At 39.6% G+C, this 15,074-nt stretch overlaps 1 protein-coding gene and 1 pseudogene across 1 annotated transcript; one reads left to right on the forward strand and one right to left on the reverse strand.

The window, feature by feature from the left end:
* Positions 1-520: 520 nt before the first annotated feature.
* On the reverse strand, positions 521-13,593 carry LOC113061317 (extracellular calcium-sensing receptor-like; annotated as a pseudogene).
* A 107-nt stretch (positions 13,594-13,700) lies between these two features.
* On the forward strand, positions 13,701-14,748 carry LOC113061319 (vomeronasal type-2 receptor 26-like). The gene is made up of 2 exons (XM_026230337.1): positions 13,701-13,842; positions 13,934-14,748. The coding sequence occupies exons 1-2, from the start codon at positions 13,701-13,703 to the stop codon at positions 14,746-14,748; spliced, it is 957 nt and encodes a 318-aa protein (XP_026086122.1).
* The last annotated feature ends 326 nt before the right edge of the window (positions 14,749-15,074 follow it).

Raw genomic sequence — 15,074 nt, forward strand, 5'->3', positions numbered from 1 at the left:
TATCATCATCTCTACTGACTTTCTATGTTCAAACTCAGATAGCAAGGTGACATTGATGCAATGTTCAGTTGTCATCCAAACCATTATTTTGTTTGAAACTGACATGTTGGGACAGCATTGCTTTTATGGATGAATGCTGATAGCACGGATAAGATTGATTTGTTACTGACAACAACATTATCCAAAAAAGTATATCTCTGCATAATCACATGTCCTGGGATTAGATGCTATCCTGTGCCTTTTTTCTTGTTTTCTGATTACTGCTTAACCATTTTTTTATTAACCTACTCTGCTTCATTAATAGAAGCTGTGTGAAAGAAAACTATTCTACATTTTATAACATATTCATACCTGGTTTTGAAATACTTTTGTCCGGTGTGAAAATATTCTATTGGAAATCGGACAATATCTTCAGGGTGGATTTGAGAAGCACTTGCACTATATGAATAAAAGAAACAAACATGACTGTGACTCAGTAAAGCTTTATTATAGAAAAAAATAGTCACAAAAAAGAAAATAGTTATGCTTTTCCCATAAGAAACCTTTTAGTGTTGTTTTCTGGCTTGAGCAAAATAATGTAACATTTTGGGATAAAGATACAAAGCAAGAGTCCAAAACTATAGGCCAATATTGCAAAAATTTCCACTGCTATGCTGTACTTCCCTGGCGAGCTGACATATGCTGGCACAAATGCTATCCACACGGCACAGAAGATCAGCATGCTGAAAGTAATTAATTTTGCCTCGTTAAAATTATCTGGAAGTTTACGTGCAAAGAAGGCCAGCAGGAAGCAGACAGCAGCCAGAAAGCCAATGTAACCCAGTACACAGGCGAATCCCACAACTGACCCAACTGTGCACTCAAGGATGACCTTTGACCCTTGGATTCCAAAGTTACGGTGAGGTGAAGGTGGACTGACGGAGAGCCAAATGGCACAGATAACCACCTGAACACTGGTAAAGACCAGAACACTTCCTCTCTGTTGGCTCGGTCCAAACCATCTGATAAGAGCTGAGGATCCAGGTCTAGTGGAGTGAAATGCAAATAGAACCACAATTGTCTTGACCAGTGTAGCAGAAATGAGTCAAACCAGACAAATCAAAGAGTCTATCAGAGCTGTGTGCATTGAAACGAGAGCCGAACTCCTCAGGAAGTCATAAATCAGTTCTAGTGCCACAAGAACCAAGCAAGATAACCAACCAACCAACTTGTTCACACAACAGCTTTCAACATTAACACCAATAGAACAATTATTGACAATTTTAATTCGAAGAAGAGATTGTCAAATTTATTGTTCGTGATTGGAATGCAACGCTGGACATCACATGTAAACCCAGGAGATCAAGTTAAATACTTGCATTGACTTCCCCCCCAGCCAGTGAAACCAGACTGAAATTCCTAAGGGGGAAGGGCTTTAAACCTTTGTCTTCACAGAAAAGTCCCTTTGCCAGAGAATGGCAAAGAAACTGCTTTTTATACATTATATATGGACCAGAATGAACTCAAAAAGACTTGTAAATGAATCGTTCCATTGCTTAACTCCATATTCATTTATGTGTAACCCACACATTTGACTATCATGTATAATCACTTATTGTGTATGTCTTTTGATAACTATAGGATACATAGTCATGTCTAGTATTGACATAATCGAATTTTCTTGCTTGAAATTGTCCTGACAATCATTTATTTGTAAAATATATCATAATCATGTTATAGGAATCATGTCCAAAATTAGACCCTGTGAGGCAAGAACCACATGCTTGGTAAGATAAACAAATGATTTATGATCCCCTGAGCCAAGACCATATCTGATTGGTCAAGGCAACATTTGAGGGGTGGCCCACAAGGAAGTTTAAATACTACGATATCAGTCATGCCTTGCTTTTAGTCTGCTTTTAGTTCCAGCCTTGCTCGTGCTATCAGTCATGCTATTAGTCATGCCTGCTCTTAGCTTTTAGCTTGTAGCTTTGCTACCTAGCTTTAGCTTGTAGCATCTAGCCATGCGGTTAGTCATCATTGTTCTTTAAGCGCGGTTCCAGCGTGCCTGCCTGCTGCTACTATGCCACAATGAGAAGGAACAGAACCTAGTCTCGTCAAACTTTATTTCTTTTCTTTTCCGTTTGAGAGTTTCGTGTTCTGAGTTAAGTTTTGTAACGTCGACCTCGTCTGCGCGTTTGAACTCCAACCAGCCACACAACTCCAGCTTCAGCCAACGCCCAAGCACGGGCTCCCCAAGACGTCACTTCAGCAAACTGAACTTCCAGCCAATCAGCGACACCGGGATACCCCTTTCAACGGGAGTCCCTTTCACAGCAAACAAAGGCAACGTATTCCCAGATATTTGTTGTGCTGGTGAATCTAATATAATTTTAACCCCATTAAGGAACTCAGTGCGAGCGCTAATTACGTGATTGATGGTTGTTCGTGTCTATGCAATTTAAGGTATTGCTGTAAACTTGGGATTCCATATTTCCATTCTCTTAAACTCATCTTTCCCTAACTTTCGATCTTCCTGCAACTTGTGTGAATGTGTGTGTGCTTGCATTTATGTGTTAGATTAGTTTATATGTCTTAGATTTATCTAATAAAGCCTTATTCATATTGAAAAGAGAAGTATCTTGTGTTTTGTGCTTACAAGTTAATGTCTTAAACTGCCGATCTTGTTACTGTGCTAATTAATAGTGTTTCACTATAGTTTGGATATTAGTATCCAGCGCAGATTTGATGGTAAACGGCTAGTTCACTGAATCGCAGGGCGTCTCCGTGAACAGCCGTGAAACAGTGATTCTGTTCAAATTCCCTTTAAAATCTTAAATGATTCCCTTTGAGCTAAATTGACCTGTTTCCCTTACATAGAATGGTGGAGAACGCGGGCAGTTTAATCTAAATTGTGAGCATAAACCAAGTTATTTAATCTTTGATTTTGCTAAAGGAATGACGGATGAAAAGCTTCCGAGACCTGAGTATGTGTGTGTGTTTGTGTGACGTGTGACGTAAGCAGCGCGCGCCTCCCCGCTTGAATGAAAGGAGCTAGAGGAGACTAACTCAAGTCCGTCTCTTCAATGTTAACAGCAGTAAGTGAACTTAAAAGTAAACATCTGAGATCGTACAATAAGGTAGAAATTGAGCGTGTTCCTCATTTGTGTAATGCCTTGTTTTATAGCTGATTTGATTTCACTGCGTGTTCCAGTGTCTCAAACGCTATCTCAGTCACTGTTTGCTGAACGGAGCTAAACTGTTAGTGTTTCAAAAGGGATAAAGTGAATAAAGAATAGTTTTGAGCGTGTTCCTCAATCTATTTATCAAAGCCCCCGTATTCATATTTCATATAGTTTAATTGCCAGTGCGTGTTCCACTGCCGAATCAAATTTGATATTCGACTCCCCTAAGTTAACGTTAAACATTAGAGAACAATGTTTGTCCATTTGTATCCATTCACAAAGTTTATGCAATCTCGCGTAACACTGTGTGTGTCCGAGAGTAATTTGAATGGGAGTGTTTTAAAAGCTTGATCAAGTAAATTTTAACTGTGTACCAACAGCGAAGGAAAACTTTTATGTTTGTGTCCAGAAAAACTGGCACAGAGAATCAAATTGCTGAGATTGATATAATAACTACAGCAGGAAACTGCTATTTGAATTAAGATAAATTTAACTCTATACAAACTGAGAGTTTAAGTGCCACATCGCAAAACCAACTGAAAGGCGGTGTTGTTATTTGTACAGTGTTGAAATGAGCCGACATTTCATGTAACATGCTTAACTTTATTTGCAACAATGCAACGATTCATGTGCTAATCCACTAGAATGTGTTTTGGTTGCCATAGTGACGACCGTGACCCGGAAGCCTAACGTACTTCCGGAGCAACTCTGAACTGTGCACGCGCAGCGCACAAACTCCGCGGTGTCGCTAAGCTAACGAAACCATTGCATTTACATTGAAGTCTATACTAAAGCCACTAGCCTCAAAGGTTAGCCGTTAGCATTACCATCCAGTGGTAGAATGATGTGTGTTTGGGCAACGCTGACGTGATTTAACCATTTTAAACATCTTAACTAACACTTGTTAGTCCCTTTCTTTTTATCGCTCTCTTTTCTCACTAGACCACTTATTTTCATTTTACTAGAAAGGGAAATACTGACTCACAATTATTAATTGTCAAATTGAAATTTTATTGAAACATTAAATTTATTTTGAATCATTTAAAATTTCCCTCTCAGATCATTTCATATGATCTTTTATTTCTAGTATTCTCTTTTGGGTCTAATTATTTTAGGAATGAATAAGCCTTGAACTTTGGAAGTTAAGTAAACTTATTCTTCCTAATTTATTTATTACCCATCTGAATATATGCTATTCAGACCTTTACTTATTTGAATGCTCCTGTTTTGGTTATACACTTAACCACTATTGTTTTACGTATTGATTTCCTCTTTTTAATTTCATGTTTGCATATTTTGCCCATTTATTAATTTTTAATTTTCCTATTTCTTACCATTTCTTTTGTGTATCCTAGCCTGGGAACGACAAACCTGAGCCCTACAAGGAGACATTGTTATCCCTCACTACGAGTTCAAATAAATTAGAAAGACAACTCTCTTTCACTCAAAGTTTATTTTGTTTGATAAGTTGTGCAGCAACTAACACAACGCTCTCCTTGTAGTTCAGATAACCGCTACTGAGACTTACCATCTCCGTCCTCTCTCTCCTTTACTTTCCTCTTCTCTTTTTACATTTGTAGGACATGTAAGAACCATCAATCAATTCTAAGTGAAGTAAATACACAATCGTGCCAAAGACGACGAATCATCCTTATGAATTTGATTGTAATCATCCTCTCATTTGTTCTTCCTAACCTCCCTACATTTGGAAACGCAATCCAAGTTTTAGCATCTCATCCATCGTTGAGATCAATTTAATAGAGATACGTGTTGAGCAACTGTCGCCTTCGCTGACTCCCTGGTGAGCGGTCCAACTGAAAGGTGTACGGTGTCAATCCTGTCAGACTAAGAAAAGAGATATCAGAATTATTATTGTTTTCCTTTGTCCAAAGCAAGAAATATAATAATATTGTTTACGTTTTTGATAACATTTAATTGGAAAAAATAATTTTCCTCATTTGAAAAACAGAAATTTTGCTTGTCATTTGAATTTGTTTTTCACCTCTGTCTCTCTTTTCCTCTTCCTCATTAGAGTGACAAAGTCTTCGCATCTCTAGTCTACTTAGACACCCTGAGACCAACACAGTCATCACCACATTTCACTAGTGGTTCACAATCACTGATACAACACTTAGTTGTCCCACCACACATAGGCTTTTACTCCACAAAGATCTGTGTCAGTCTCTCTTCTCCCCAGCGTGCCAACATGCCGCAGACTGCAGACCCCATTTCCCATGGGGAAGATGTGAACATTTGGCTGAGAGGCATAACAGACAGCCTCACTCCAAAGACATTTGAACTGTTATTATTTTTAATAATATTCCTAATCCTGAGAAGATTCCTGACACAAGATTCAAGCCAGAACAACAACCACGAGGAGCTAGTCAAGATCACGAGCTCAGTAAGCTATGCCTTCACAACCCAGCTGAAACTGAGCGACAAGCACATCACCCACCTTCAAGAGGAGCTGACACGTGCTCAACGTCGCATAGACAAGCAGGAAGTGAAAGTTCAAAATCAACTCAAAGCACCCAGCGAGAGGGAGCAGGATACAACAGAACAAGTTATGAAGCTCCTAGCAGCCCTGGCAGCAGCTCAGCTCGACCAGCAACATGCAACGGCTGCTCAGAAAGACCTGGTAAACAGACTCCAGTATGCCGAACAGCTACTGGAGAAAGCCAAGATAGACATCAGAAACAAGAATTCTGAAATCAGTGCTTTGAAAGACCACCTTGAAAGGTACAGAACTGAAATGGACAATCTGACCCAACAACTAGATGATACCAACGATGAGCTCTACATGGTCAGAAAAGAACTCCAAAATGCTTACAAGCACAAACTAGAGCCAAGGAAAGAGAAACCTCTCTTAGCCTCATCACTGCTGAGCAGAGCAGAGTCCCACGTCCAAGAACTGGCATATGACGAAAGGAGCGAAGGGCCACAACCCAAAACCTCACCTGCCTTCGCCACACAACCCTTTCCTGCCAACGAAAGAAAACCTCCCGTCCAAGGCCTTGAAGCTGCACACGGGATGACAATCAAAGACCTCAACAAGCTGTCTGAAAACATCAGCAGGTTCAACCCGGACTCCACAGAGAGCCCCGACATCCAAGCTTACCTGCGAGATATCGAATTTCAACTGGAAGTGAGACCTCATGTGACTGACAGAGACTGGTTATACCTCCTTAGAGCCACGTCCAGCTCCGAGGTACGAAACTTTCTAGATCGACAGCCCAGTCAAACAAAGTCAAACTACCAGCGACTTCGTGAGGTCCTGATTAAAGAGTTTACAGACCCAGAGTCTGAACATGGACTGTTAACTGCCTTGGAAACCAAACAAGGTCGTCAAGAGACTCCACAAGCTTATTACAACCGACTCCGACAAGCCTACTTTGGTGCACACAACAGCCCTGACCTTGAAGAGGATGTGAACTTCAAAAGCCTCTTCCTAAGAAATCTGCACCCTGGAGTCAGTCACCATCTAGGTGTCATGGCCTGTCCAAACTCCATGACCATCCAACAGTTGCGTAACCTAACACAGAAGGCCTATAACAAGCAGAAGGTGGCCTCAAAGAAAGGTAACAAAACATCCACACTCTTGAACTCTGTCAACAAAGACTCGAGCCTTGCACTGGACGACACCCAGTGGCATCACAACACCAGAGTCTTCCATCAAGAGCACAGAGAACGTGACGCCCATATCCACGACCGCTTTCAGCCCAACTGCTGGAAAAATCCATGGGACCAGCCACGCTTCTCAAGAAACCAAAAGGATAACATCTGGAAACCTAACCAGATATCCAAAGGTAATCACCTGACTCATCCAAGAGCAACTCGTGTGGGTAAGCGACAACAAAACCCACCTCAGCACCACTCAGACATGCACAGTGCTGAGTATGCACAAGAACATAACCGCTTACCATTAGAAGACACGGAACAAGTCATGGAACAACTAAGAGAGTTCCTTCAAGACAATTTACATGCATATGACCACAAAGTTGAGTCATGCTCGCTGTGACCAGCGACAGAACGGAAGGCCGGTGATCACCTGGTGCACCACATCAGAGATGACAAGCACATGTTTAACAACAACCCAGAATGAAAAAGTCTTTAACGGCCAACTGTTGATGAAAAATCTGAGGTACTAAAGGACATCACCTCAGTCACTAACAAACTGTCAAATGAACTCCAACTCCAAGTTCCAAATTCCCTGTCTGTGCAACAGCAACCACCAGAGCACAGAAGGTCAGAAAGTCTGCTACAGCCAGAAGGCATCACAAGAAGAATGCAACATAGGAGACAAGTTTTGCAACTCAGCTTCACACAGCCATGCCAAACTGTCTCCGACTGTCTGCCAAAGAACTTCCTGCCTTGCTGGACTGACCCCTCATTAGACCATGGACACGCCCTCATCCAAGCCAAGGATGCAAAAAGCCAGTCTTCAGTGACATGCTAGAAAAAGGGGGAGACAACACAGACTTGAACAGATCTGAACACACATGCACTACACCAGTAACACACAACATTACCTACACCCAGAGGTAAACACATCTACTGATAACACAGTCAACAAACATATTCTTCCCACAGGTAGAATATCCAACTTTTAGTGTAACAAAGTTACACATACCCACCATGAAGAAACGTGCAGCCATCCTCACAATAGGTAGAACACCTCACACTAAGTTAAGGTTCATGACACACTAGCTGCACCTGACATCCTAGCTCAATAGTAGTTGTAACCCATGCTAGGAAAACCCACAGCAGCCTTGTTTTGTTTTGTTCTTCTTCTACCTATCCTTCTCCTTCCTCTCTTTCCTGAGTAGGTGAAATGCCTAGACACCCTGCGAGGGTCGAAGGTCTGATATTAGGATTGACTCGCAACACCTAATATCCGCCAGCCACTCTAAACTGAATGGAAGCCAGAGAGCTCCATGCATGATAGGTCAATTCATTGAATTGAAAATGAAATTACTAGAAAACTAACGGTAAATGTGTAAAGTAAGACAACCTAGAAGAACCAAACAAAGTTAACCGCAAATTTGATTGATGAATCAAAATAAAACAACAATTTCCAAAACGATCTAAACTATCCTCAATGTGCTAAACTACATTGACTAATTGAACTTAATTGTACTAATTGTACCTAAATAACCTGATGCCTGCACCAGTACAGTAACTGTCATGGAGGTGTTGTCTTGCTGTTTGCTGTGTTTGTCTGCTTCTTCTGCCTTTGTTTCTCCAGCGATCGACGATGTCTTCACCTAAACACCTCGCCGATCGAAAGGGGGATATATGTAGCAGAAATGAGTCAAACCAGACAAATCAAAGAGTCTATCAGAGCTGTGTGCATTGAAACGAGAGCCGAACTCCTCAGGAAGTCATAAATCAGTTCTAGTGCCACAAGAACCAAGCAAGATAACCAACCAACCAACTTGTTCACACAACAGCTTTCAACATTAACACCAATAGAACAATTATTGACAATTTTAATTCGAAGAAGAGATTGTCAAATTTATTGTTCGTGATTGGAATGCAACGCTGGACATCACATGTAAACCCAGGAGATCAAGTTAAATACTTGCATTGACTTCCCCCCCAGCCAGTGAAACCAGACTGAAATTCCTAAGGGGGAAGGGCTTTAAACCTTTGTCTTCACAGAAAAGTCCCTTTGCCAGAGAATGGCAAAGAAACTGCTTTTTATACATTATATATGGACCAGAATGAACTCAAAAAGACTTGTAAATGAATCTTTCCATTGCTTAACTCCATATTCATTTATGTGTAACCCACACATTTGACTATCATGTATAATCACTTATTGTGTATGTCTTTTGATAACTATAGCAGTGTTAATTTCGTTGACTAAATATTTTCGTCATTATTTTCGTCACGAATATATTTTTGCGGACGAAAACGAAACGAAAACTAAAAAAGAAGGCACTGATGGAGACTAAAACTATGACTAAATTGATTGACATTATCGTCAACGAATAAAGGACGAGACGAAAATAGACTGTGACGAAAATCAAATCAGCAGACGGGAGCGATGCGAGGAATGAACAAAAGAACCGGCAAAACAACAGGCGAGACTGCATGAGAGAAGAGAACCAATCAGAGCCTGACTTATTGAGACGTGAAGCGAAGGTTTTCAGTTTTTAAATGAGCTCCCGGGAAGTCGGCATTCAAAGAGGTGATGTCTAAAAGAGCGACAAAATGTCCACAGCTCACTTCACGTTTGACGACGAACAAAACAAAACAAAGTGTAAAGCACGCGGAGAGCTCATTCGTGGCAAGAACACAACCAATTTGAAAAGACATTTACAGCGAGCCACCCGGACATTTTCTCAAATGTAATTTCACAACGATGTTCTTTTGTTTATTGAGCTAAGCAAAATTTGAAGACTGTAGTGCTTAAATGTTGTAGCATTAAATATTACGAACTGATAAGTACTGTAAAATAGCCCCTTCTTCAAGTTAGATGAGAGCACAATACTAATACGTAATATTATGATACATACATTTGATTAATACTAATGTTTAGTATATTTTATAATGTTCTACTTGTTGACAGTATCACAAATATTTCTATATTAGTCATGTGAAACGTGAATGTTCACATCCTATCATTATACATACTAATCTAGCAATATTGTAGTATTTAAAACATACAATATTGCTAGACAAATGAATACCTTATAAAATCTTGTTACTTTTTTATCCACCCAACTTATATAAATATAACTTATACTTATATAACTTATACATTTAAAATATTTACTTTAAATGTATGCACTCCTTGTTCAGCTCAGCTGTAAGCTTTAAGGTCCTGGACCTAACTTTATTTTTCTTTTATTGATGGTCAACTGGCAGCTAGTTATTGTTTACATTGTCATTACAGTGTTTGTTGCTCCATATAAGCTTTTGAATCGAAATAAAGACACAGTTGTGTTGAAATAAAGTTGAATTTGTGTTTTATATATTTTGGTTAAGTTTGTTTCCTATACCAGCTGTAAAAAATTGTCTAGTAAATCTGTTATTGATTTTAGTCTTATTTTAGTCGAGTAAAATACCAAGCAATTTTAGTCGACTAAAATACCAAGCAATTTTAGTCGACTAAAATAAGACTAAAATTAAAACAAATCAGATGACTAAAACTTGACTAAAACTAAAAATAATTATAGTCAAAAGACTAAGACTAAAACTAAATTAAAATGTTGTGTCAAAATTAACACTGAACTATAGGATACATAGTCATGTCTAGTATTGACATAATCGAATTTTCTTGCTTGATATTGTCCTGACAATCATTTACTTGTAAAATATATCATAATCATGTTATAGGAATCATGTCCAAAATTAGACCCTGTGAGGCAAGAACCACATGCTTGGTAAGATAAACAAATGATTTATGATCCCCTGAGCCAAGACCATATCTGATTGGTCAAGGCAACATTTGAGGGGTGGCCCACAAGGAAGTTTAAATACTTTGGATATCAGTCATGCCTTGCTTTTAGTCTGCTTTTAGTTCCAGCCTTGCTCGTGCTATCAGTCATGCTATTAGTCATGCCTGCTCTTAGCTTTTAGCTTGTAGCTTTGCTACCTAGCTTTAGCTTGTAGCATCTAGCCATGCGGTTCGTCATCATTGTTCTTTGAGCGCGGTTCCAGCGTGCCTGCCTGCTGCTACTATGCCACAATGAGAAGGAACACAACCTAGTCTCGTCAAACTTTATTTCTTTTCTTTTCCGTTTGAGAGTTTCGTGTTCTGAGTTAAGTTTTGTAACGTCGACCTCGTCTGCGTGTTTGAACTCCAACCAGCCACACAACTCCAGCTTCAGCCAACGCCCAAGCACGGGCTCCCCAAGACGTCACTTCAGCCAACTGAACTTCCAGCCAATCAGCGACACCGGGATACCCCTTTCAACGGGAGTCCCTTTCACAGCAAACGAAGGCAACGTATTCCCAGATATTTGTTGTGCTGGTGTATCTAATATAATTTTAACCCCATTGAGGAACTCAGTGCGAGCGCTAATTACGTGATTGATGGTTGTTCGTGTCTATGCAATTTAAGGTATTGCTGTAAACTTGGGATTCCATATTTCCATTCTCTTAAACTCATCTTTCCCTAACTTTCGATCTTCCTGCAACTTGTGTGAATGTGTGTGTGCGTGCATTTATGTGTTAGATTAGTTTATATGTCTTAGATTTATCTAATAAAGCCTTATTCATATTGAAAAGAGAAGTATCTTGTGTTTTGTGCTGACAAGTTAATGTCTTAAACTGCCGATCTTGTTACTGTGCTAATTAATAGTGTTTCACTATAGTTTGGATATTAGTATCCAGCGCAGATTTGATGTTAAACGGCTAGTTCATTGAATCGCAGGGCGTCTCCGTGAACAGCCGTGAAACAGTGATTCTGTTCAAATTCCCTTTAAAATCTTAAATGATTCCCTTTGAGCTAAATTGACCTGTTTCCCTTACACCAGAATACAGGAGATGCACAGGACAAAACTGATCCCAAATGCAGCCTGTTGAATCCTACATGACCAGAGCGATGGCTGGCCTACAAACACCAGCGAGCACAAGAAGCAGAGCTTGAGAGACAGCAGGAGCAGGAAGCTGAGCTCAGAGTTGTTGGCTTTAACTACCGGAGTGCTCTTATGGTACAGGAAGATCACAGCCACTGTAGCTGTAATGATAGCACCCGAAATGGCAACACTTACCAGTGTGATGCCCATTGTTTCTCTAAAGGAGAGGAAGTCTCACGGGGCACACATTCATTTCTGAAACTATTAGACCAGAACTCTTGGGGACAACGATAACATTTTATTGAGCCTGTTGGAAAAAATAAAAAGAGGAACATTAAAACTTTATGGTATTTGGGGACTTTAATAATTAGTGTTAGAGCACATTAATGACCTGTATTGTTACTGATTTCCCCCTCCGTACAGGGCAGGCAGTCAAAACAGCACACTGGCAAACCCTTCTTAATGGCTTTACGTGTCCCAGGCGGACACTCAGAAGTGCACACGGATACAGGTATCTGGGAACATGTTAGACAATATATTAGACCGTTTTTATAGAATTGTTTAGAGTTATATTAGAAACAAATTCTCACCTTCCCAGAGTCTCCAGGCCATGAAATAGCTGACTCATTAATAATGAGCTGGTTCCCATCTACTCGTCCGATTGAGACATACTGGAGTGAACCATCAGAAGCTCTCTGCCAGTTCACCAGGTTATAGACAGGTGGAATGCTGCCATCCTGGAAATAAAACTCCTCTCCTAACTGAGTGGTAAAATGAACTTGTCCAATGTGCTGTAAAAGCTGAAAATGTCAGGAAAACCATGTTTGGAACAACCATAAAATGAATATTAAAAATATATGGGCATTTTAACCACTTAAAATGAAAATTTAATGGAGATTCTTAAAACTAATACCAAATACTTAACATTAAAGATTTGGCAGTATGGTTTATAAAAGTGCATAAATGTGAGTAAATATGCCTTAATTGAAAAGTTTGCTTACTTAGATGACACTTATTATTGTTTAAATAATCTTGCTTATTACTTATAAAGCACCTCAGTTTCATTTGAAAAAGCGAAGTCCTCCACATCCTCTGCGTTCTCAAAACAATTTGATAATTCCACGAATACCAAAATCAGCTGCGGGTGGCAGATCCTATTTAGCGCCTAAACTCTGGAATAACCAACCTAACATTGTTCGGGAGGCAGACACACTCGGTCAGTTTAAATATAGATTAAAGACCCATCTCACCTCAGTCTCTTTAACCTGGTTTACACATAACACACTAACAAACATATTTCTAATATTCTGATCCATAAAATTATTTTTAGGCTGCATTAATTAGGAAAACCGGAACCTGGAAATATTCCCATAATACACAATGTACTTGCTACATCATTAGAAGAATGGCATCTACGCTAATAGTTTCTCTCTTATTCCGAGGTCACTTGGGGACCCTTAATTACCAGAGATTTCATTAAATTGATTGCACAGAGACTATATGAATTGAACTGAGCTGGATGAAGACATCATTGAATTCAATGATGAACTGTGTCTTTGCTTTATTGACACACTATTTTCCTATTTAATGCTGTTCCGTTGCTTTGTTACATTCTGTATTGTTAAAAGCGCTATATAAATACCTACCTACAGAAAGTGAACTTCACCACAGGTTTTGGGGATCATCTGTCATTCGACAAGAATGGAGATGCTCTGGCCATCTATGATGTGCTGAACTGGCAGCCAAGCTCTGATGGATCGATAAGGGTCCAAACGGTTGGTGTAGTAAATGAAGAGGCAGCAACAGGGATGTTGCTCACACTGAATGATGATGCATTATATTGGAACTTTGAGCCAAAAAAAGTAACTAGCATTGCTTGTTGCCATCCTTTTTGCAGACATAGTCTAAAAATAGTCAATAGCTATGAAAAGACAAATGAGAAAACATTAATGGAAAGGCCATGCTTGTCATTATGTAAAAGAGATGATAGACAAACACATGACTGATAATGGATGATCTCTTTCAGCCCCCAAGGTCTGTGTGCAGTGAAAGCTGCCCCCCAGGCACCAGACAAGCCACAAGGAAAGGTTTTCCTGTCTGCTGTTTTGACTGCCTGCCATGTGGAGATGGAGAGATTTCTAATACAACAGGTGAGTTGATTATTTTTTGGCCTAAAAATTTGAATGTGATTTCCTCTTAAAATTCCTTTAAAAACTCACTTTCTGTCTTTTTTACTAATAGATGCTATTGAGTGCACAGTGTGTCCAGATGAGTTCTGGTCCATTTCAAATAAGGATCAGTGTGTCCTCAAAGAAGTAGAGTTTCTGTCCTACGAGGATCCACTGGGAATCTCTCTGACAACTGCTTCCCTGCTTGGTGCCTGCTTCTGTGCTCTTGTTATGGTCATCTTTGCTCTTCACCATAACACTCCCATAGTACATGCCAACAACTCGGAGCTCAGCTTCCTACTTCTGTTGTCACTCAAACTGTGTTTCCTGTGTGTGCTGCTATTTATTGGAAGGCCGCAATTGTGGACATGTCAGTTAAGACATGCTCTGTTTGGCATAAGTTTTGTACTGTGCATCTCTAGCATCCTGGTCAAGACTATGGTGGTAATAGCTGTTTTCAAGTCATCTCGACCAGAGGGCAAAGGCGCTATGAAATGGTTTGGAGCAGCTCAACAAAGATGCACAGTTCTGGTCTTAACAGCCATCCAGGTTGTGATATGTGCAGTCTGGCTATCAACTGCCTCTCCAACACCCAATAAAAACACCCAGTATATCCGCTCTAAAATAGTATATGAATGTGCTATTGGCTCAGTGGCTGGTTTTTCTATGCTGCTGGCATACATTGGACTGTTAGCAGCAGTAAGTTTCCTGTTAGCTTTCCTGGCGAGAAATCGTCCAGATAATTTTAATGAAGCAAAGTTCATCACATTTAGCATGTTGATCTTCTGTGCTGTGTGGATTGCATTTGTTCCAGCATATGTGAGCTCTCCAGGGAAATATGCAGTAGCTGTAGAGATATTTTTACATTACTTTGGTGTAAAACGGTAAATTCATATTTGACACTGCTTTATCATTTTGGGTTTCTCCTCTTTAAACAAACAAGCAACATCTTGGCAATGCCTATATCTTTGTATCATCTTTGTACTTTATTTTTATTTGTTGTTAATTGTTGTTATTTTAATGTTGTTTTCAGTTTATACATGAAAGAATTAAGCTTTGTTTTTGTTACTTTTGATAAGAAAAAAAACTCTCAGCTTTCAAATTCTATCCAATTTATCATGCAATCTGCAAAATAAATGCCTTTTAATGCTCTTTAATGTGGCATGACAGATTGCAGCAGCAGTGATCATCTTAACCTCCGTAATACCAGGCAG

The sequence above is a fragment of the Carassius auratus genome, chromosome 43 (genome assembly GCF_003368295.1).
Source record: "Carassius auratus strain Wakin chromosome 43, ASM336829v1, whole genome shotgun sequence".
NCBI classification, from domain to species: domain Eukaryota; kingdom Metazoa; phylum Chordata; class Actinopteri; order Cypriniformes; family Cyprinidae; genus Carassius; species Carassius auratus.